Here is a 22,429-nt window from a genome sequence, read left to right as displayed (position 1 = left end):
TGTTTAACTTAAAAGGAAGTAAAATAATCATAAAAAATCACAACAATAAAACAGGAATTTAAAACAGTTAAAAATAGAAAATGATTATGCATAAAATATAGTGCAATCAGTTCGGACATCGCACAGTGCTCATTCAATAAATGCACAGCTAAACAGATGAGTTTTGAGTCTAGATTTAAATGTGACTAGTGTTTTAGCACATCTGATCTCTTCTGGAAGTTTACTCCAACTGCGGGCGACATAGTAACTAAAGGCGAACTCCCCTTGTTTTGTGTGAACCCTTGGTATTTCTAACTGACTCTATCCTAGTGCTCTGTTAGGTTTATATTCAGTGAGCATATCTGCAAAATATTTCGGTCCTAGGTCATTTAGTGACTAAAATCAATTCTAAATGTGACTGGAAGCCAGTGTAAGGACCTGAGGAGTGGTGTGATATGCTCAGAATTTCTGGTTCTAGTCAGAATCCAGGCAGCAGCGTTCTGGATGAGCTGCAGCTGTCTAATGGTCTTTTTGGGAAGGCCGGTGAGGAGCCCATTACAATAGTCCACCCTGCTGGTGATAAAAGCATGAACTAGTTTCTCCAAGTCTTGGCTGGAAACAAAACATCTAATTTTTGCAATGTTTTTAAATGATAGTATGCTGATTTAGTTACTGCTTTGACATGACTACTGAAACTAAGGTCTGTCTCCAGAATCACACCAAGATTCCTGACTTGATTTTTAGTTGTTTGACCCCTAGGGTCAAGGCATGCATTCACCTTGAAAACTTCATCTTTGTTTCCAAATGCATTGACTTCTGTTTTCTCCTTGTTTAATTGAAGAAAGTTCTGGTACATCCAGCTGTTAATTTCATAAATGCATTGGCAGAGGGAGTCAATAGGGCTGTAGTCATTTGGAGATAAGGCTAGGTAAATATGGGTATCATCAGCATAGCTTTGATAGGCAATTTGGTTCTTTTTTGACTTTGTGTGATCATACGCAGGCTGAACAACAGCGGTTCTAGAATCGAGCCTTGTTGAACTCCGCATGTCATGGACATCCACTTAGACTTATGCTCTCCTAGACTCGCATAATAACCTCTCCCTTCTATGACCTGAACCATTTGAGTACCAAGCCCAACCCAGTTATCCAGTCTCTCTAGTAGTATGTTATGATCAACAGTGTCAAACGCAGCACTGATATTTTGCGAGAATCAGAATTAAAGCGAATATCATTTATTATCTTAATGACCGCAGTCTCTGTGCTGTGATGCGGTTGGAAACCAGATTGAAAATTGTCCAGGTATCCATTTCAGTGTAAGTAGTTGTTCAGCTGATTAAAAACTACCTTTTCAATAATCTTGCCTATGAAAGGAAGATTTGATATTGGTCGATAGTCGCTCAATATGGTGTTACCACCATATTAGGAACCAATTCTCACAGTTAACTTGTGCAATGCTTATTAACAGGCATATTACTAGCATCTTAGCTGTTTATTAGTACTCATGAATCACATATTACTAGCTGATTCTACATGACCATTTTCAGTTACTTAATCCACCCCATACATAAACTAAACAACTACCTTAATATAAAAAAAATAAAAAAAATAAATTTAATTCAGTAACAATCTTGTCATATTTACAACAAAAAACAATTTATGACATATTGAAAGACTTATTTAATCCCAAAATACTAATTAGTCGTCATTTTTTATTTTTATAATTTGCCACTATCTTAGGGTTTGCCCAATTGCCATTAAGAATCTTTTACTCATTTAAAACACTATAAAATGTAATCTGCTCCCTTATTCTTTTATTCATTTTAAAATGTTTTAATTTGTACATAAATATTGTGTTTGACTGAATGACAGTGTAACATTATTTCAACCAAATCTTGACATTTTATTCTCCAAAAAGTTCCCTGAAACCCTAAAAGTAGACACTTTACTTCTATTTAAAGTGGACATAGTCACTTTTGTAAATTTCTTTTAATGTGGACATCTTAACGTCTTGGACTGGAATAACAATCTTTGTCATAATTACAGCAGAAATACCATGCCATAAAAATCTCAGCTTACATAAATATAAAAAAGGAATATAAAAAAAGATGCACACAATATATTTTTAATCACATTTGAGCATTTTTGAGGGCCTTGTTAAACAGATTACATATTTCACAGCTTCACAATGATCTCAGATGCAGTCAGTTCCCAGAAATACACTTGAAAAGCTTGTCCTTTAGCAGGGTCTGTGCTGTTGGAAGAGTGATTAGATGTTCCCATCAGCAGAGCTCAGAGTGTGTGTGTATCTGTGTGTGTGGGGGGGGGGGGGGTGAGTGGGTGTATGGGGGTGATCTGTAATTGAAAGCCTGAGTGATTGTCACAAGTGGCCATCAAGCCTGTGACTAATGTTTATTGAATATAACAATCAGTTAACCACTCCCACACTCACCGTCACCCCACCTCTGAGGTTCAACATAGCACATACTTTTATTTTAAGATATGATATTTAATAAAGCAATAGTTCACTCCAAAATTTCCTTTTTTTTTAATTTCATTACAAACCTGTATGACTTTAATGCTCACAAGCACGGGGTCGGACTGCAGTGAAATCCACATTGTTGTGATATTTGCTCTCAAGGAAACAATAACTGATGAAGATAAAGGTGGCACTCTGTTCTTTATCGATTGTGGTTTCATAAAGCTGCATTTGATTAGAGATGAGATGAGATGAGTTCAAAGCCAGAGCTGCATGGCCTGAATCTATAATGAGAGCAGTCCAGAGTCCTCGTGATGTGTGTGAGAGTTCAGAAGTTTCATACCCAAGGCATCTCATACAGTTTTACTAATCACTGATCCTGTATTTGATAATTTTTTGTCTTTCTCCAGTCGAAGCCCCTCATTCCCCTGCAGAAAGAGGAGGATCCGGAGACACACAAGACCGTACTCACTAACTACATGTTCCCTCAACAGCCCAGAACTGAGGACTGTGAGTATCTAGTCCAGCATAACCTGCATCTGTCGCATCCTCCTGTCATTACAGTTCCCTTGTTTGATAGACAGACAGAGAGGCTTATTTAAAATCCTGAAATGTCTGCTACCTGCAGCCAGAACTTGCTGTTTTCTCTCTCTGAGACTAAGTCTGCAGTGTTGCTGGGAGTTTCGCTCTGCAAATCACAAATGGGCGTCTCGCTGGATTCCAGAGGGGGGAGAGATTAATAAGTCTTAACCTGTTTCCTAGCAACCCCACTCTAAACTCTCCAGAAGGCAAACGCACTGGAGCTGTGGCTCTCTGGGGTCCGCTTCAGTCTGTTAGCATGATTGAGCTTTAGAAACGGTCTGAAGTCTTTTGGCGTGATCGAGCTTTAGAAACGGTCTGAAGTCTTTTGGCGTGATCGAGCTTTAGAAACGGAATGAAGTCTGTTAGCATGATTGAGCTTTAGAAACGGTCTGAAGTCTTTTGGCGTGATCGAGCTTTAGAAACGGTCTGAAATCTATTAGCGTGATCGAGCTTTAGAAACGGTATGAAGTCTGTTTGCATGATTGAGCTTTAGAAACGGTCTGAAGTCTGTTAGCATGATTGAGCTTTAGAAACGGTCTGAAGTCTTTTGGCGTGATCGAGCTTTAGAAACGGAATGAAGTCTGTTAGCGTGATCGAGCTTTAGAAACGGTCTGAAGTCTGTTAGCGTGATCGAGCTTTAGAAACGGTCTGAAGTCTGTTAGCATGATTGAGCTTTAGAAACGGAATGAAGTCTGTTAGCGTGATCGAGCTTTAGAAACGGTCTGAAGTCTGTTAGCGTGATCGAGCTTTAGAAACGGTCTGAAGTCTGTTAGCATGATTGAGCTTTAGAAACGGAATGAAGTCTGTTAGCGTGATCGAGCTTTAGAAACGGAATGAAGTCTGTTAGCGTGATCGAGCTTTAGAAACGGTCTGAAGTCTGTTGGCGTGATCGAGCTTTAGAAACGGTCTGAAGTCTGTTGGCGTGATCGAGTTTTAGAAACGGTCTGAAGTCTGTTAGCGTGATCGAGCTTTAGAAACGGTCTGAAGTCTTTTGGCGTGATCGAGCTTTAGAAACGGTCTGAAGTCTATTAGCGTGATCGAGCTTTAGAAACGGAATGAAGTCTGTTAGCGTGATCAAGCTTTAGAAACGGTCTGAAGTCTGTTAGCGTGATCGAGCTTTAGAAACGTTCTGAAGTCTGTTAGCATGATTGAGCTTTAGAAACGGTCTGAAGTCTGTTAGCGTGATCGAGCTTTAGAAACGGTCTGAAGTCTGTTGGCGTGATCGAGCTTTAGAAACGGTCTGAAGTCTGTTGGCGTGATCGAGTTTTAGAAACGGTCTGAAGTCTGTTAGCGTGATCGAGCTTTAGAAACGGTCTGAAGTCTTTTGGCGTGATCGAGCTTTAGAAACGGAATGAAGTCTGTTAGCGTGATCGAGCTTTAGAAACGGTCTGAAGTCTTTTGGCGTGATCGAGCTTTAGAAACGGTCTGAAGTCTGTTAGCGTGATCGAGCTTTAGAAACGGTCTGAAGTCTGTTAGCATGATTGAGCTTTAGAAACGGAATGAAGTCTATTAGCGTGATCGAGCTTTAGAAACGGTCTGAAGTCTTTTGGCGTGATCGAGCTTTAGAAACGGTCTGAAGACTGTTGGCGTGATCGAGCTTTAGAAACGGTCTGAAGTCTGTTAGCGTGATCGAGCTTTAGAAACGGAATGAAGTCTATTAGCGTGATCGAGCTTTAGAAACGGTCTGAAGTCTTTTGGCGTGATCGAGCTTTAGAAACGGTCTGAAGTCTGTTAGCGTGATCGAGCTTCAGAAACGGTCTGAAGTCTGTTAGCGTGATCGAGCTTTAGAAACGGTCTGAAGTCTGTTAGCGTGATCGAGCTTTAGAAACGGTCTGAAGTCTGTTAGCGTGATCGAGCTTTAGAAACGGTCTGAAGTCTGTTAGCGTGATCGAGCTTTAGAAACGGTCTGAAGTCTGTTGGCGTGATCGAGCTTCAGAAACGGTATGAAGTCTGTTAGCGTGATCGAGCTTTAGAAACGGTCTGAAGTCTGTTAGCATCATTGAGCTTTAGAAATGGTCTGAAGTCTGTTAGCGTGATCAAGCTTTAGAAACGGTATGAAGTCTGTTAGCGTGATCGAGCTTTAGAAACGGTCTGAAGTCTGTTAGCGTGATCGAGCTTTAGAAACGGCATGAAGTCTGTTAGCGTGATCGAGCTTTAGAAACAGTATGAAGTCTGTTAGCGTGATCGAGCTTTAGAAACGGAATGAAGTCTGTTAGCGTGATCGAGCTTTAGAAACGGTCTGAAGTCTTTTGGCGTGATCGAGCTTTAGAAACGGTCTGAAGTCTGTTAGCGTGATCGAGCTTTAGAAACGGTCTGAAGTCTGTTAGCATGATTGAGCTTTAGAAACGGAATGAAGTCTATTAGCGTGATCGAGCTTTAGAAACGGTCTGAAGTCTTTTGGCGTGATCGAGCTTTAGAAACGGTCTGAAGTCTGTTGGCGTGATCGAGCTTTAGAAACGGTCTGAAGTCTGTTGGCGTGATCGAGCTTTAGAAACGGTCTGAAGTCTGTTAGCGTGATCGAGCTTTAGAAACGGAATGAAGTCTATTAGCGTGATCGAGCTTTAGAAACGGTCTGAAGTCTTTTGGCGTGATCGAGCTTCAGAAACGGTCTGAAGTCTGTTAGCGTGATCGAGCTTTAGAAACGGTCTGAAGTCTGTTAGCGTGATCGAGCTTTAGAAACGGTCTGAAGTCTGTTAGCGTGATCGAGCTTTAGAAACGGTCTGAAGTCTGTTAGCGTGATCGAGCTTCAGAAACGGTATGAAGTCTGTTGGCGTGATCGGGCTTCAGAAACGGTATGAAGTCTGTTAGCGTGATCGAGCTTTAGAAACGGTCTGAAGTCTGTTAGCATCATTGAGCTTTAGAAATGGTCTGAAGTCTGTTAGCGTGATCAAGCTTTAGAAACGGTATGAAGTCTGTTAGCGTGATCGAGCTTTAGAAACGGTCTGAAGTCTGTTAGCGTGATCGAGCTTTAGAAACGGCATGAAGTCTGTTAGCGTGATCGAGCTTTAGAAACAGTATGAAGTCTGTTAGCGTGATCAAGCTTTAGAAACGCACTGAAATTAATCGAAACTAACTCTAGACTGTCATCCATCCTCCAGCGATGGCGGTGTTGTTGTTTTCATTGTTTGTTGATGGTTTTCTGGGTTTTGTCTCTCACAGATGTGCCCAGCTCAGACAGCGAGAGCTTTAACCCGTCTCTGTGGGAGGAGCAGCGCAAGCAGCGGGCACAAGTGGCCTTCGAGTGTGACGAGGACAAGGATGAGAGAGAAACGCCCCCACGGGTCAGTTCCCACCCTCCACTTCTGTCCAGGGGACACTCTCGAGTTTCTGTTTCCCTTGGAGCATGTCCTCCACGCACATATCACTTGTCTCACTGTCCCGTTCTTTGTTCTGTTCTAACAAGGCATTGCTTAAAATAAGTTTTTTTTATTTTGTTTTGTTTTTTCAAATGTTGCTGTAAGCCACAAAATCCCAGTCATTTGGAACATACGTAAATGAGTGTGATTTTGGACCAGTGTGATTTCACTGTGGATGGAGCTAACTTGCACATCTTGCCAACAAAATGTCCTTGCAGTTGATTGGTACAGGTTTAACATGTAAGAGATGCTGTTTTTTTTTTCATTGCAAACAACATACAGCTAATTAGACATTATAAAACATTTCTGTCATTATTTACTCACCCTCATAAGTCCATATGACTTTCATTCTTCTGTGGAACTCAAAAGGAGATATTTTGTGACTGAGCTGGCTGCTCTTTTCCTTGCAGTTATTATCAATGAGCCCGACAAAGGATGCTGAAATGAAAATTTAAAAAAAAAAAAAAAGAAAAAAAAAATTAATTGCTATTAATTGAAATGAGGGTGAAAATAAATTTAAATATTAATGAAAAACTTAAAAAGCTTGAATAAAAGTGAGAAATGTTCCCTTGGTTAATGTAATAAAAAGAACAAAAAGCTAAATAGATAAATAAAATAAAAAAGATAAATTAATAATTATATAGTAATGATGTATATTTTTTTTATAAAATTAAATACAGAAATCTAATAAAAATGACAAAAAAGCATAAAATTACTAAAACGTCAATTTAAATTCTAATGTAAACGAAGTATAAAAGCAAAAGCTTATTCAAAATATTAATAAATACTATAATAGTATATAAATAATACTAAAATGAACTGATTGTCAACTGATTCACTGATAAGAATTGAATCAAACTAGAGTTTCATTTACAAATCTTGCAACACTGCTACTCTCACAAAATTATCAGTTCAGGAAGCTAACGTGATCTAAAGTGGTCGCTAGGATATTCTGTACAGAACAGCTTAGAGTTGTATGTGTTCATCACGCTAAGCATCTGTATGATTGTAGTCTTGAGAAATATAATGCACTTGTGACATGGACCACATTCATGATGTCTTCCCCTGTGGTGCTTTTTAAAAGCTCACTCCACTGAAGGAAGTCATTCATACAGGTTTGAACCCCCCCACACACACACACACACACACACACACTAATATACGATGACATGCACCAGTCACTTTGTGCAGCATTGGTCTGCTCACGACCTCACTCTCCATGGAACTGACATAATTCCTCTACCTCATCAGTCAGTTAAATAAAATAACTGCTCTTGAGCCCTTTGCCACTTTAATCAGACTTAATAAGCTTTTGTTTATGCACTAAATAATCTTTTATCTGCACTGTTGTTCACTTCATTGATTTGCACTATATCTGCCTTTTGCCTTGCACTGCTTTATTTAACTATTTTTAATTTTATTATATGTCTTTTTTAACATTCCCTTATTGTATAGTTGTATCTACATTATATATTTTGATCTAGATTTTTAGGCTTTAAATGTTATTTATGTGCACCGGGGGTCTGAGAGTAATGCAATTTCGATTCTCTGTATGTATGTACTGTACATGTGGAAGAATTGACAATAAAGCAAACTTGAACTTGAAGTGACATGAGAGTAAATAAATGATGACATAAATGATGTCACTTCTGGGGTAAATTCTCTCTGGATTGGTTGGCAGCTTGAGGTAAAGCGGTTTCGGTGGAACAGCCTCGCCTGCTTTCTCCGCATGTCAGGGCCTGCATTTCACTGCATTGCAGTGGAAATCTCATTAACACTGTAACCCTGACATGACTCCTGTCAGAAACTTAAATGGAAGCCTTCACTGTCTCAGGAGCCCTCGAGCGTACAACGTCCACCTTTTTCTTTCCTTCTACCCCTCATCTTGCTGATATTACATACTCAGTATCTCGTTCCCTCCCTCTCGTGTCCTGTCTTGCACCCCCGATGACTCAATATGTCTGTCTGGCTTGTTCGCTGTGCCAGGAACACATGCAGGCTCCCAAGCTGTCTGACAGAGCATGCAGTGTCAGTGTGGCCCTGTCTGGCCCGGAAAGAGCAGCCCTTCTCATTGTGGGTGTTGTAAAAAGCTTGCCAACACCTTTTGCATTTAAATGGTATCAGTGTTTGGCCAGGGGTTCAGCGACCCTTTCTAAAAACTGGCCTATGTTTCCACACTGCATGCTCCTTAATAATCTGCTTGCAATTGTATTAATTAATTCATGCATGCGTTCATTCATATTATTTCTAAAAAAAGTTTTATTTTAGATTTGGAATTTTAAGCTAATTTAAAATACCAAATATCATGTATCATGGAATATAAATATAATAATAAATTAGGTTTATCATTAATTACAGGTCCTAATCTTTTAAATTTCTCGAGTAAATTAACTGTGGCTTTGAATTTACAGGATTGCAATCTGAAGCGAAACCCCACACCGTATCCTGAAGAACTGAAGAACATGGTGAAAACGGCTCAGTCCGTAGCTCACAGACTCAAAGAGGACGAGTCCGGGGACGAGGGAGGAAAAGAGACCCGGGCCAGCGACAGGAACCACCTCGGAGTGCAGGATGTTGGCGTGAAGGTAGGATTTTGAAAACAAATATTTTTTTTTTTATATTGATGTGTTGGTTTTGTGAATCCTGGTGCAGATGTTGGAATGACCTTGACTCTCCTGTGTGTCAGGTGATCGAAGGTTCCTGCATTAATGGCAGAGCTGTTGAAATGGAGCCTAAAGCAATGATGAACAGTCGTCAAAATTATGAGCCTATAGATTCATTAGACAACCACCACGTTGAAAGGATCCCTCTCAAGACCTCAGACAACATGAGAGCTATGGTGAACCACGATGACACCCTTGAGGTACTGCATCAGAGTGTCAATTAAATGTTATGAATATGATTTTTAATGTAATAAATGATTTACTTATTCTAGTGTAGTTTCAAACCTATAAGAGGATGAAAGTGAATGTGGACCAGGCTGTCAGACTCAAATGGCAAAAAAACAACATAATAGTAACATAGAAGTAGCTTTAATTGTGACTGTTGTAATGTAAGAAATTGTATGGGATTTGATTTACAGTAATAGATGAACACTACAGTAACTTAACATTTGATGTTGTGTTTTGTATTACAAATGTTCTATATATAATATATAGACTTGTGTTAGTAAACAGAAGTAGACAAAACACTACAGTAAGGTTTCATTAGTTAATATTAACTGCATTTGTTAACATGAACGAACCAAACATTAGTAAATAAAAATAAAATAAAATAAAAACATTTAAAACCTTTTTTTGTTTCTGTTAATATTATTCAATGGATTTACTAACATGAATTGATAATGAATAGTTGTTAACATAAAAAAAATACTGTAACAGATGTATTGCTCATTGTTAGTTAATGCATTAACTAGCATTGACTAATGGGACCTTATTGTAAAGTGTAAAAAAAAGGGCAAATCATGCCTGTTTCACAGTATACTATATGCAGTTTATCAGACTCAGTGCTTTAAAATTGAATGCAATAAATGAAATTACCAACTGACACGTATTGTTTTCTTAATGTGAGTGGATGTTAAGTTCCTGTCAGGATACATTGCTCCTATTGTATTTTCTGAGATTTAATGATGTCAAGACATGCTGTATCATTAGGGTTCATCATTTGAACAAATTAATATGAAAATGAGTTCGGTTTACCATTGTGGAAGCAGGAAGAACATTGTAGTATAAATTAAATGTAGGTTTTGATATGATATGGTTGTGTGCTCAGGACTCAGAGGAGCTGTCATACGAGGAGGAGGAGGAAATGAAGATAGCCGAGATGAGACCTCCACTCTTCGACATCTCCATTAACCAGCCTAAAGTAGTGGCCCTCAGCAAGGACAAAAAAGGTACAATTGCCTTACTTTCTCACTCTGCTTAATACCATTAAATAATTCTCCCATTAACTAGATAATTGTTTCTCAAAATAGGGTGTGTGATTGAATTGTAGAATTAAATGCAGGTGATGTTTTTCCTGTCTGGTGATGTAGATGATGGGAGGGATGCCGACTCTTTGCTGGATGAGACGGTGGCCAACAGTAACCAGAACAACAGCAACTGCTCTTCACCATCACGCATGTCTGATTCAGTGTCCTTGACCACAGACAGCAGTCAGGACAACTCCCTCTGCACCCCAGAGAGAGAGGCAAAGATGCCTCTCGTCCCCAAGAACAGGTACAAGCACACACAATACACAAAAATGTAATAATCAACAGCGCTTTAACTAAATCTTTCTTTATGGAAAAGAACTAAAACTACTGTGCAGTACTGTGGCTTCCACAAAGGGACTTGAATCAGCAAATAGTCAACAAAGTCATTTACATTAACTGTCCAAATTGATTCACTAGAATAAATTGAATATTAAATATGAACACTTATGCATTGAGTCCATTTATTATTAGAAAGATGTATGTGTATATATATATATATAGAGAGAGAGAGAGAGAGAGATGGAGATATGGAGATATATATGAATTTATAGACATTATATCAATATCAGCATAAAGTATCAATGTAATGTTTGGAGAAAAATAATCACAATGTATTAAAGGAGTCATATGATGTTGCTAAAAAGTTAAGTTTCAAAAAAACGTTTTATTTTCCACATACTATACATTATTGTTTCTCCTCTATGCCCCCCCTTTTATGAAATGTATACATTTTTTACAAAGCTCATCAGTCTGAAAAGTCAGGTGTGCTCTGATTGGCCAGCTAGCCAGTGCGTTGTGATTGGCCGAATGCCTCAAGCATGTGACGGAAATGTAACCCCCCCTCACCATACTGTGATGCCGTGTCCCAGCGCGACAAAACAAAACCAGTAGCACCCATTATAAATAAAGCATTTGTTGCATCTAGTGGGGACATAGTTACTGATTATAATGACTTATACTGTTTTTTTACATGTTGCTTTGCACCACATAAACATAAAACCATGTCTGCATTTGTGATCAGAGAAACTACAAACAACAAGAGCTTCTATACACTGCTCAAAACACGTGTTTTAATCATCAGTGGCAAAATCTTTAAATATGAAAACATACTTACAGACTGTGAGTCAGAACAGCTGGCACTGTAGTCTTCTCTCCCAGGATCAGGAAACAGTCCTCCGTAAAATGTGAATATTTGGGTCGAACTGTTCTGGAACAGCATTGTAAATACAACTTAACCACTGATTTCTAGTCGTGTCCTCTTTTGGAAGACCAAACAAAGTATTTTTTTCTTTGCATTCAGGCAGTGTTATGCAAATCTTCCCACATCTTGATGTAGACATGTTGGGTCAGGTTTGAACAAAGCATTTTAGGAGGGCGTGGACAAGTCTAAACTTGTAAATATAATATCTCTTTCCAACTTTAAGGATTTTATCTGTGCACGAACAGCTTGTAACAAATAGAATGGAAAAGTTGAAAATGCATCATATGACCCTTTTAATATGTGATTATATTGGCATTGTCCTTCTTAGAATGGGTAGTACACAGGAGGGCAGATTTCTCTAACTTGATTTGATTTCCTTAAACTCAGACAAGAGGATGAAAACCTCAACCAGCTGAAGCAGATGACCCCTCTACTCCAGAACTGTAATGGCTCTGAGACGTCCCTACAGACCTTCCTGAAGAACCAGCAGAGCTACGAAAGCAAGTCAGACCAGATGACCGACTACAGTCTCTCCATGGAGGAGAGGCTTGCCTTCATTGAAAAGGGCATAAAGAACGGTGTGGCAGAGCAGTACAGCAAGTGGGATCAGATCAACATGAACGTGGCCAAACTCCCACCTGACAACATGGTGTCATATGAGGACCTGGAAAGGACCAAAAGTCCCTCAGCCAAGGAGTCCATGTCAAGCAACAACAATGCCATGCTGTCGCTCGAGAACCTTGAGAATGGCAATCGGATTCAGGAGAATTTTAATGGCCGAACGGATCAAGTTCCCTTGCGGTATGAGTCGACGAGGACCGTCTCCACAGGTGTAACAGCCTTAAGCGACATGAGTCTTTCTCGTAGTACAGAGGAGCTGTCGCCAGAGAAGAAATATCCACCAGCCCCAGTAGTGAAATCTCAGAGCATTGCCAACATGGATGGTGGAGGGATGAAGCTGTACTCCATCGAGAGAGAAAGCCCCCCCTATGAAGTGGCATGTGCAGCCAGAACGTCTATAAGTGGCGCTCAAGGCCAGAGCATCGTCCGCTCCAAATCGGCCTCTTTGCTCGATGACCAGCCATTGCAGATCTACCCTGGTTCCTCTGCATCATCCTCTGACCTGTTGTCCAGCTCCAAACCTCCGATTAGCAGCGCCCACTACCCCACTGGTCCCCCTCCACAGTACAACATCCAGTACGCCAGTAGCACTGTGCCTAAAGACAACTTGTGGAGCCAACGTACCCCTGTACCTCCCGAGCAGCCGTACCTCCCACCGCAGCACTCCCTCGCCAACACAAACTTCTCCAACCGCAACAACGCCCCCCCATATCCCCAGCCCCAACAACGTGGCCCGCCCAAGACCCCGGACATGTGGGTCAAGGAAAGGATGCTGCCACCTGTTGGCCAGCGAGGCACCCTGCAGAGACAAGGTAGTGGATCTTCTGGCAGCCCCATGTCCATGCCGGACCCACGTCGCATGCCAGGAGTGGAGGGAGAGTACATGACCTACCGGGACATTCATACAGCAGGCCGTGGGCCTCTCATGAGCCAGGCGCTCCACAGACCCTTGTCGGCCCGCACCTATAGCATAGACGGACCCAACGCTCCCCGGCCGCAGAGTGCCCGGCCCCCACCTCACGAGCTTCCAGAGAGGACCATGTCTGTCAGCGACTTCAACTACCAGCACGTCAGCCCCAGCAAGAGACCCAGCATGAGGGTGAAGTCCGAGCACTCGTTGCTGGATGGGCCAGTCAGCGGAGGGGGCAGGGTTCCAGCAGACTGGAGGGATCAGGTCATGAGACACATCGAAGCCAAGAAGATGGAGAAGGTATGGCCATTCCTACAAATAGTGTATGTTAAGACAAGTATAGCTGTTCCTCATACACAGAGTTACGGATTTATTCAGATAGTAGGTGGATCGTTGAGGAAAGAGTTTTGTAATCTTTTAGACTTTAAAATTCGGTCAGGTGCAGGGGTGATCAACTCGGGTCCTGTAAGGCCACTATTCTGTAGAGTTTAGCATCATCTTTAATCAGATACACCTGAAAAAAATCACCCTGTGTCTTCAGGATTGCTTGAAGATTACAAGCAGGTTTGTTTAATTTGGGATGGAGATCAACATTTTAGAACCAAGTTGCCCATTCCTGGTCTAGTGGGACGATATAACTTCGATAAGGGGTGTCCAACCCTGTTCCTGGAGGGCCACTGTCTTATAGAGTTTAGCTCCAACTCTAATTAAACACATCTGTACCAGCTAATCAAGGTGTTCAGGATTACTGGAAAATAAGAGGCAGGTGTGTTGGCGCAGAGTGGGAACTGAAATCTGCTGGAAGGTAGCCCTCCAGCAGCATCTTGGCTATCCCATTGTGATTTGAGGGTGGACTCTTTTCATTTGGGCACGCAAACACCAACATAGTATGGTAAAAAATCTCCAAAATCACATACTGTGAGTGTGGGTACTATAGTTGATAAGGAGTGAACTTCATGACTGTTAAAAAAAGATGCACACTTCAGAATATCAGTGGAATTAGTAGATTGGTAATTTTTCCATACAGTTTTATAAATACTGTGAATTTGGGACATACAACTCTTTAAAAAAGAAATCACATATTATATATAGTAGAAAAGTAGGCATATTTCGGACACTGGGTTAGACTACCTTAGCAACCACATAGCAACACCCTGGCAACCTCTCACAACATCTTGATATCATGGAGACAAGTCTTTCACGGTTACTCACGATCAAGTTTCTGAAGCTCCACCATTCTTCAGCATTAACTGCATGCATACAGTATTGTTTATTTCCTCTCCTCACCCAGCATTTTTCTGCATGTTTGCATATGGACATTAACACATTAACCTCCTCTAACCCTTGCATGTTTGAGTGTACTCATGGTTACTGCTTGCTCACGTATGTCATCATTAAATGCATGTGTTTGTGTGCATGTGTTGTCATGTGTTCAGAGCGCTCTCTCTCGGTCTTTGGCTACTCTCACTGGCAGTCAGAGCTCTCTGGCCTTTAGTGCCATAGACGGATGGCAGTTTGGAGCTCATGGGCCCAGCGTGAGTACCACCCCACTGAGACCTCACCTCCCCAAACTCCCAGAGGCACAGCTGAGTCTCTCTCAGTTCTCAAAGGGTCATCCGCTCTGCTTGCTGTTTAATCAGTTTTCCCAGCAAATTGTGATGCATTTGTCATCTTATAATATCTGTTGAGTTTTTAACTACTATTAATAGAGCCACATGAAGAGTACACATTAATCAATCGATCAAATTCACATATTCAACTCTTCGGCTTATTTGTAGAGTCTCCACAGCCTGAAATGAATGGGTCAGAAAAAAACAGCATTGGGAAAGATGGTTTAAAATATAATTTTGTAAGCCTTAAGTTGTTCCAAACCATTTAAATACAAAATAAGATGTTTAGCAGGATGTCCAAACTGCTCTTTTCCATACAATTCTGCACAATTCTGTGAAAACTGGCTCATAATTAGTCGATAAATGGTCTCTAAGCTGCGAGCATTGAACAGAATGCCCCTTATGGAGCTCAGCCCCCCATCCCAAATTCACACTTCTCAGCTTATATCCAGTGTCGGCTGGTTTGCACAATTGCTGCTTCTTTGGGTTGTCCAAGTAATAGGAGCTTAAGAACATTCCTAACCACTAAACCATATACACTAAATTCCTGGAAACAAACACTTTCTGTTCTCTTGAAAAAGTTGAAAAGTTCATGAATCCTGTCATGGGAAATCATATTTTTGTAATTTTGACTTTGTAAACACATTTGCCGATTCACCTAGTTGATTCGAAGACCAAAAGTAAACCTTCCTGTTGGTTGAAATGACAATGAACTTCAACATAAGTATACACACGCTTAAGAAATTAACTGGGAATTCCACATTTATGGGAAATGGCTGTAGTTCCTTGTCCCGATCACAAGTGCCATCTAGCCTGTTTCCATTATTGAGTCATTATTAGATAATGCATATGCTCGTTGTTTCACCTTCAGTTTCACTCTGGAGTGTTTTCAGTCTAATCTCATTCTTATGTAGAAGTATGTTTTAGTGCTGTAGTCATCCACTGTAGTTGCTCTAAATATGACCCTTAATGGTTAAATAGCATCATCAATTATGGTACACCTTTTCCCATAGCTTGTTGAGACGTTTTGTGCTGTTTCCCTGCAGGATGATGTCTTCAGTCCTCAAGGACAACAGGGCTACCATATCGACACTCTTAGAAAAGTAAGTGCTTTTCACCACTATGTTTGGAAACTTTCGTCATCCGTAGAATTGCATCCATTTCTATCGAATTTGAAGACATTCAGATGTTTGTAAGCATGTTGCTACATGTACACATAATGTATGCATGTTCACGAATCACATTTAAACTCATAATGTGATCCGTATGAACACTTTCTATACGACCTTGTTTGTGGTATAGTGTGTTTAATATCAACCGGATTGAGAGACTGACCCAGTGGGGAAGCCTGACTCTAGCAGTGATTAATTAGCTGTAATTAACAAGCACTGCTTTGAAGAAGCCTCAGACATGTTTTAATGATAGCTGAGCTTTCCAGCACATTACAACCAGCAGAGGATGTGCTCACCACTGACTGCAATAAACACACATGAAAGAAGGCCAAAATTACCGCTTTAAAACCATGTAATTGCAGTTGTAATTTAACTGGCTACAGATCATTCCTACAAGCTTTATACTTTATATATAGCATATTATTTTTGTCTGTCATTGTCTCTCTGCACCTCTATTTAAAAAAAAAGAAATCAAAGATGCATCTTGATTTTGATCATATTATAAAATTACTAAGTAATTGTATTTTCTGTATTGTTTGTTGTGTGCTGTTTGTACTTAGTTCATGACTTTCAGACCAAATGCAATTTGTTTCATTGTTCTCTTAGTCTCTGGGGAAATTAGCCATTTAAGTGAGGTGGATTAATTAGAAGTAAAGCTCTAATTAGAATTAAAGGTCTAAAACCATGAGGCTTCATCAGTCAACAAGGATTTCGTCTTCTTCATGGTTCTTTGAATTGTTTACTGGGGACTTTCTGCCCCCTGGTGTCTGGAAATGCATCACGTCGTAGCAGGACACATGGAGTGACATTGAGACAAATGATGGATAAGGACCATCCTTTGGTTTTTATAAAAAAAAAAAAAACCAGTGATGTCTCTTTAACTCAGTTTCAGTGATTAAAAAAAAAGAAGAAAACGCTGGATTGTTTTAGCTTTGAGGAGACTGATTGCTTGAGTTCACTGGAGTTCTGTGTGTTGGTCTGATGAGCTGAAATACTAAGTGCATGTCTCATAGTTCAAGTGTGCATTTATCTGTCAGGTGCCTTTGATGAACGGCCAGATGTGTGCTCCTGTGAGATCCCCCATGAGCTGCGGTCAGCCCCCGATGGCACGTCACCCCTCACGAGAGCAGCTGATCGACTATCTGATGCTCAAAGTGTCCCAGCAGCCCCCGGGGCCTCCACGGGTCCCACACGAGACGCTGCAGCAGGAGGTGGCCACATTTCTGACAAATCTCAATATGTCCCATACAGTGCACATACAAACACAATTATTGATCATCATGTTAACATTAAATCAGAATGAACGCTGTTTACTTTAATACACATTCTTGGTTTTATTAAAAAGTCTCTAATTAAATGATTCCTCCAATGTCACCTAGATTTAGGCCTTGATAAGGTTATCTAAGCTAGATAGATATTTAAGCATCATGTTGACTGATGGAGAACATGTGCGTCTGTCCTCAGCTCCATGTGAAGATTGAGAAAAATCCCGAGCTGGGGTTCAGTATATCGGGAGGAGTGGGTGGACGGAGGAATCCCTTCCACCCAGACGACAACGTAAGTATTTCTCTTTTTCTCTCTCTTTCTCTTTTTTTATGTTAAATAGGTGTGGAACTGGATCTTTAGGTTCATCTACCTTTTTTAACCATAAAAACACCATGATCTTAAACCAAACAATGAACATCTGTAGTATCTAGAGGCTATAGCATTATAAAAATATAAATATAAATTAGACAATTATATACAATACATAATTTTCACTTGGCCAAAAGAGCAACCATTTAAGTCTTTGAAACGATTGTTAAATACTAAATTCAGTATATTATATTGTGTGTAATATATAATTTGAATAATATTATACTTTTATTATTCAAAAAAGTGACAGTAAAGACATTCATAATGTTGCAAAAGATTGCATTTCAAAAAATGCTGTTTTTTTTTCACTCATAAAAGATTCCTGGAAACCCAGGCAAAGTCTTTCAGATAAAATTGTAATTTATTTCTAAGACAAGATCATAAATGATGACAATTACAGAAATAATCATGAAGAAAAATGTAATGAATGAATCCAAAATCCAATCTTAATATATTCTAATGAGTGATCTAATCGAAGAATAATAATCTTCAGAAGTCAAAGACGAACGCCTTTGCAGCATACGATGCAAGTAGAAGAAAAGAAGCTGCCTTAAAATAGGAAAATATTTATATTAGAAACTTACGTCCTCTTACAACAACACAGTGTCTGGATCATAAATGTTAACCGAATTTATTGAGTTCATGTCATTATCTACTAAGCTGAATTCAGTTCAGGACTAGGTCACGTTTACACGACCTGTGAAATGCAGCAGGTAAACGTCAAATAAAAACAGACATGGGTTGTGGTTAACATCTTTCTAGTTAAGTTAAGCAATATTCAGATATCATCTTGCAAATACCAGCTCTTGAAAGAACATCTAGTATCACGAGAAACGAAAAGACAAATTTAGCAAAACATTTTTTGCATAGACAAAATATTTTTGAAGAACAGATCTAATAATAAGATGTACTTTTGATATGTCATACCAAGGAAAACATATTAGGTCTACAAAATAAGATGATATGCGGAAATCGAAAATAAAGAATTAATTAATAATATTGAGTAACATGAGACAGTAATATGAATTTGATCATGAGTATCAATGAAGAAGTCATACGGAATAACTCATAATAAAAAATGCATATAATTGAATATGAAAAATAAGTATTTGCATACACCGATCATGATTCCCACAACATTATGAAGCAGAAAAACTGTCTTCATCATTGATAAAGACCAGAAATGTTTCTTAAGCTGCAAATCAGCTTTGATCACGGCAATAAATTAAATGTAAAAAAATATAGTTAATTAGAAAATCGTTTTTTAAAATTGTAATATTTCACAGTGCTAATTTCACTGTATTTTTTTGATAATAAATATATTTTAGTAAGCCTAGCCTAATGAATAATTCTTAAATCATTAATGATCAACAGGGCATCTTCGTGACGAGGGTCCAGTCGGAGGGACCTGCTTCGAAACTCCTTCAGCCTGGGGACAAGATCATCCAGGTCATTTCTACTCCTCAAACTTGTCATCTCCTCTCACTTTTGTCTTTCCATACCATAGTTATTCACTAACAATCAATCAACTTCCTCTTTGCAGGCGAACGGATACAGCTTCGTCAACATTGATCACGGATACGCAGTATCCCTTCTGAAGATGTTCCCCAACACCGTCGACCTGATCATCTTTCGAGAGATGGCCGCATAACAGATGAAGCTGAATGAGCACCGTCTTATTTTTGTACCGAGAAGAGCCAGTGCTTTATATAGTTAATCTGAACTGATGTTAACGACCGTCAGTGAAGAGGGGCGAAACCACTGCTTCAAGTGGAAGACAGAAGCATGCGCCTTCGCTGTGGGATGATCTGTTGGCAAAGTCCAACCGGTATGAAAACCTGTGCTTTTTGTAAAGTTTTTGTTTTCCTTTTTTAAGACGTCACCTGTGTGTAGAGCTCTTGTGGGACATTAGCTGTAGCTGACCGTTTGAGGGCAGGGCTCTGTCACGATTTGCTCATTTTTTATTATTTTAAAGAGATTTTTAAAACCACTTTTATGGCCTGTGTGAGATTCTGAGCTAGAAGACAATGCTATGTGCTAACTGTGATAATGAATGTAGAACTGTGGTGAGCTAAACCGAACTGGATGTGAAATCTGTTGGCCTGGTGGTCACCGTTCTCACCTATTTGTGAAGAAAAGCCCCTTTAATCTGGATGAAAAACTTGTTTGCTCAATGCTAGCAACTCTTCTAGTCTTCGCAACTTGATCAGAAATCATCTTTCTCTACTTTCTGCAATGTTCCTCCAGTGAAATAAGAGTGTCTTCTTACAAACTTCCATGGAGTGAGACGAACGCCACAAGTAATGATGTGCCGAAATGCTCCCTGTACGTAAAACTTGGAGGGCAACACGATGAAGAACTTAAATGAGGATTTCGAAAGATGAAAAGAAACACCGAAACAAAAAGTGGTTCTTAACCAAAGCATATTGGGACAAAGGTGGCATGTCAACATCTTTCCTCCTTCTACAACACAGCCACGATCCCAACGCCGCCGAACTAATCCGAAGCACTCATATTTGAATATATATTTTTTCTTATTTCATTTTGGAGGTCATCGAAACTGTTTTCTACTCTGTGAAGAAGATTGTAAACGTAATATTTTATTCTCTTACGAAAACATTCTAACATTCGACTAGTGGTGCACTCATGGATGTTGGTTTGCTATTGAGGGCTTCGACGCAGGGCTGAGAAACAATGTCAAGTGCCATAGACCCTGAACTGTCAGACATGGGTTTGACCCAGAGCAATACTCATTCAGATCCACGCTGCATATTCAGTGGCTGACGAATGACACAGTGGCGAAAGAGCAATAGAAAGTCCTTTATTCCAGTGGTTCCCAACCCTGGTCCTTGAGGCACCCCAACTCTACACGCTTTGCATGTTTCCTTAATCAAACACACCTGCTTCAGCTCATCAGCTCATTATTAGAGACTCCAAGACCTGAAATTGGTGTGTCAGAGAAAGGAGACATGCAAAATGTGCAATGTTGGGGTGCCTCAAGGACCAATGTTGGGAACCACTGCTTTATTCCATTCGCAGGATCTAGTCAGTTGCGTTTTTTTAAATAAACCAAAAGAAACCCATTTAGTTTTTCTTGATTGATAAAGCATTTTATATTGTGAATCTTTTAAGGAGGAAAACAGGAGATTGCATTTCAGATTTTTTGTAAAAAAAAAAAAAAAAAAGTTCGGTAATGAAAAAATCTGTGCGCGAATGAATGTCTTGCCACGTCACATTAGCGTTTGCACTGCTGTTTCCAGACATCCCTATGAAGATGATCATAACATTGTATGTGGATACATCGACTTCTTCAATAGCAAAGAGATTCGAAAAGCAACAAAGCCTTGTAAAACGTTAATCGTAATGTTTGATGAAGTAGTCACATCGAAAGTCCATGAAAGATTTTAGCTATGTGTGCATATGAGGAGAACGACCTACTGTGTGTATTACCTGCATGAAGTTCCTCTTTTTGATCATTCTTCACTATATTATTCAGTAGACTGGAGCGCTAAACGAATCAAATTAATCAAATTAACTTACTGATAATGTAACAAATCCACAATTAAATGTGAAAGTGCAGTCACTATTTTTACAAGAGCTCAAAAGATTCAGGATTCAGGTGAGTCATTATTGTTAATGAATTGGAAAGGAATTTGCTATATTTGATAACTTTTTCTGAAAAAAAAAAAAATGATGAATTACATGGATAGTTAGTGGATAAAACAACGCCCTCCAACTTTGCTGTGAATGATTCATTCAGCACAATGTTTTTGTGGACTCTGTTACTTCCATTTTGTCACCAATCAGTCTAGCATAAATCCCTTGACTGTCACTTTTATGTTTTATCTTTAAAGACATTGTAAAAACATCAACTAAAAACTGGTGGGTTTTTTATGTCCCTTTTTTATTTATTTAGTACACTTTACTTTGACTTTAGAGATTACTAATCAAAATGTAAATACTTTTTAAAAAGGTTTATGATTTGTTCATTGCATTAGTCATTATGTTTTTAAAACCAGCAATAATTTGAGTCACAGAAGCAGCCCTTTTAATGTATAGCTATGTGAAATTTTCATCGCAAGCAGCTACTATTAAGATGATTGGTATGCATTTATTCAACATTCCAGATTTTGTAAATAAATTTACTTTCCATGGTGTCCTGTGGAAAGAATAAATCAACTAATGCTCTTTCAATGTGTGTGTTTTTTATATATATATATATATATATATATATATATATATATATTAAGAATTAAGTCATAAAGGTTTGGAACAATGCATAATTAACAAGATTGTCATTTGGGTCAACTGATGATTTGGATCATTCGATGACTAAAGTAATTAAATCATTACCGGGTGTAGCTCAGTACTCGGTTTACTGATAACACAACTAAACTGCTGAAGTTAAGAGGACATGCCTTGAGTGATCACACAGGTAAGATTATAACCCATCCTTCAGCACCTTTATTTCCTTCATTCCTTCACTGAAATCATTTCAAGACCAGAAAGCAGCGCTGCAGTCCTTTCACTGTCTCGTATCAGATTCCTGCTCTATATATAACCAGGAGCAAAATACAAGAGTGCTTTCAAAACAAGACTCATGGTTGATGTGAAATGAAAAGTCATCCGACAAAATCCTCATTTCATTGTTTCCTGTTCACGAAATATGAGGGATTTCAAATCAAATGGACTCTCAGCTTAATCGTATATATATATAATATATATAAAATTATATAATATATACACTTATTTGTGTTCTATGTCTATTTATTTCCATCTACTTCCATGTTAAATCATTACATAGAGAGGAGCGACATATAATGATTGTTTTGAAAAAAGACTTTATGCTAAAGGTCACCCAGTCACAGCGATCCCATTTGGATGTGCATAAAACCCCAAAAATGCTGTCTAG

At 39.2% G+C, this 22,429-nt stretch overlaps 1 protein-coding gene across 3 annotated transcripts in view; it reads left to right on the top strand.

Moving 5' to 3' along the window:
- The window catches only part of LOC113054179 (erbin-like), an 80,723-nt gene extending 59,018 nt beyond the window's left edge, over window positions 1-21,705 (top strand). Inside the window, exons 13-25 of one of the 3 annotated variants that reach the window (XM_026219529.1) lie at window positions 2,868-2,967; window positions 6,199-6,320; window positions 8,807-8,980; window positions 9,082-9,258; window positions 10,167-10,287; window positions 10,429-10,612; window positions 11,957-13,400; window positions 14,537-14,635; window positions 15,757-15,813; window positions 16,920-17,093; window positions 17,347-17,439; window positions 18,892-18,966; window positions 19,061-21,705. In XM_026219529.1, the coding sequence (XP_026075314.1) occupies window positions 2,868-2,967; window positions 6,199-6,320; window positions 8,807-8,980; window positions 9,082-9,258; window positions 10,167-10,287; window positions 10,429-10,612; window positions 11,957-13,400; window positions 14,537-14,635; window positions 15,757-15,813; window positions 16,920-17,093; window positions 17,347-17,439; window positions 18,892-18,966; window positions 19,061-19,168 (2,928 nt within the window). In that variant the 3' untranslated portion in view covers window positions 19,169-21,705. The remainder of the gene's footprint in view (window positions 1-2,867; window positions 2,968-6,198; window positions 6,321-8,806; window positions 8,981-9,081; window positions 9,259-10,166; window positions 10,288-10,428; window positions 10,613-11,956; window positions 13,401-14,536; window positions 14,636-15,756; window positions 15,814-16,919; window positions 17,094-17,346; window positions 17,440-18,891; window positions 18,967-19,060) is intronic. The other 2 variants (XM_026219530.1, XM_026219531.1) reach the window with 2 other exon arrangements.
- Window positions 21,706-22,429: the final 724 nt, after the last annotated feature.

The sequence above is a fragment of the Carassius auratus genome, chromosome 35 (genome assembly GCF_003368295.1).
Source record: "Carassius auratus strain Wakin chromosome 35, ASM336829v1, whole genome shotgun sequence".
NCBI classification, from domain to species: domain Eukaryota; kingdom Metazoa; phylum Chordata; class Actinopteri; order Cypriniformes; family Cyprinidae; genus Carassius; species Carassius auratus.
The sequence above is the reverse complement of the archived record's forward strand: the minus strand, read 5'-3'. Positions and strand labels throughout refer to the sequence as shown.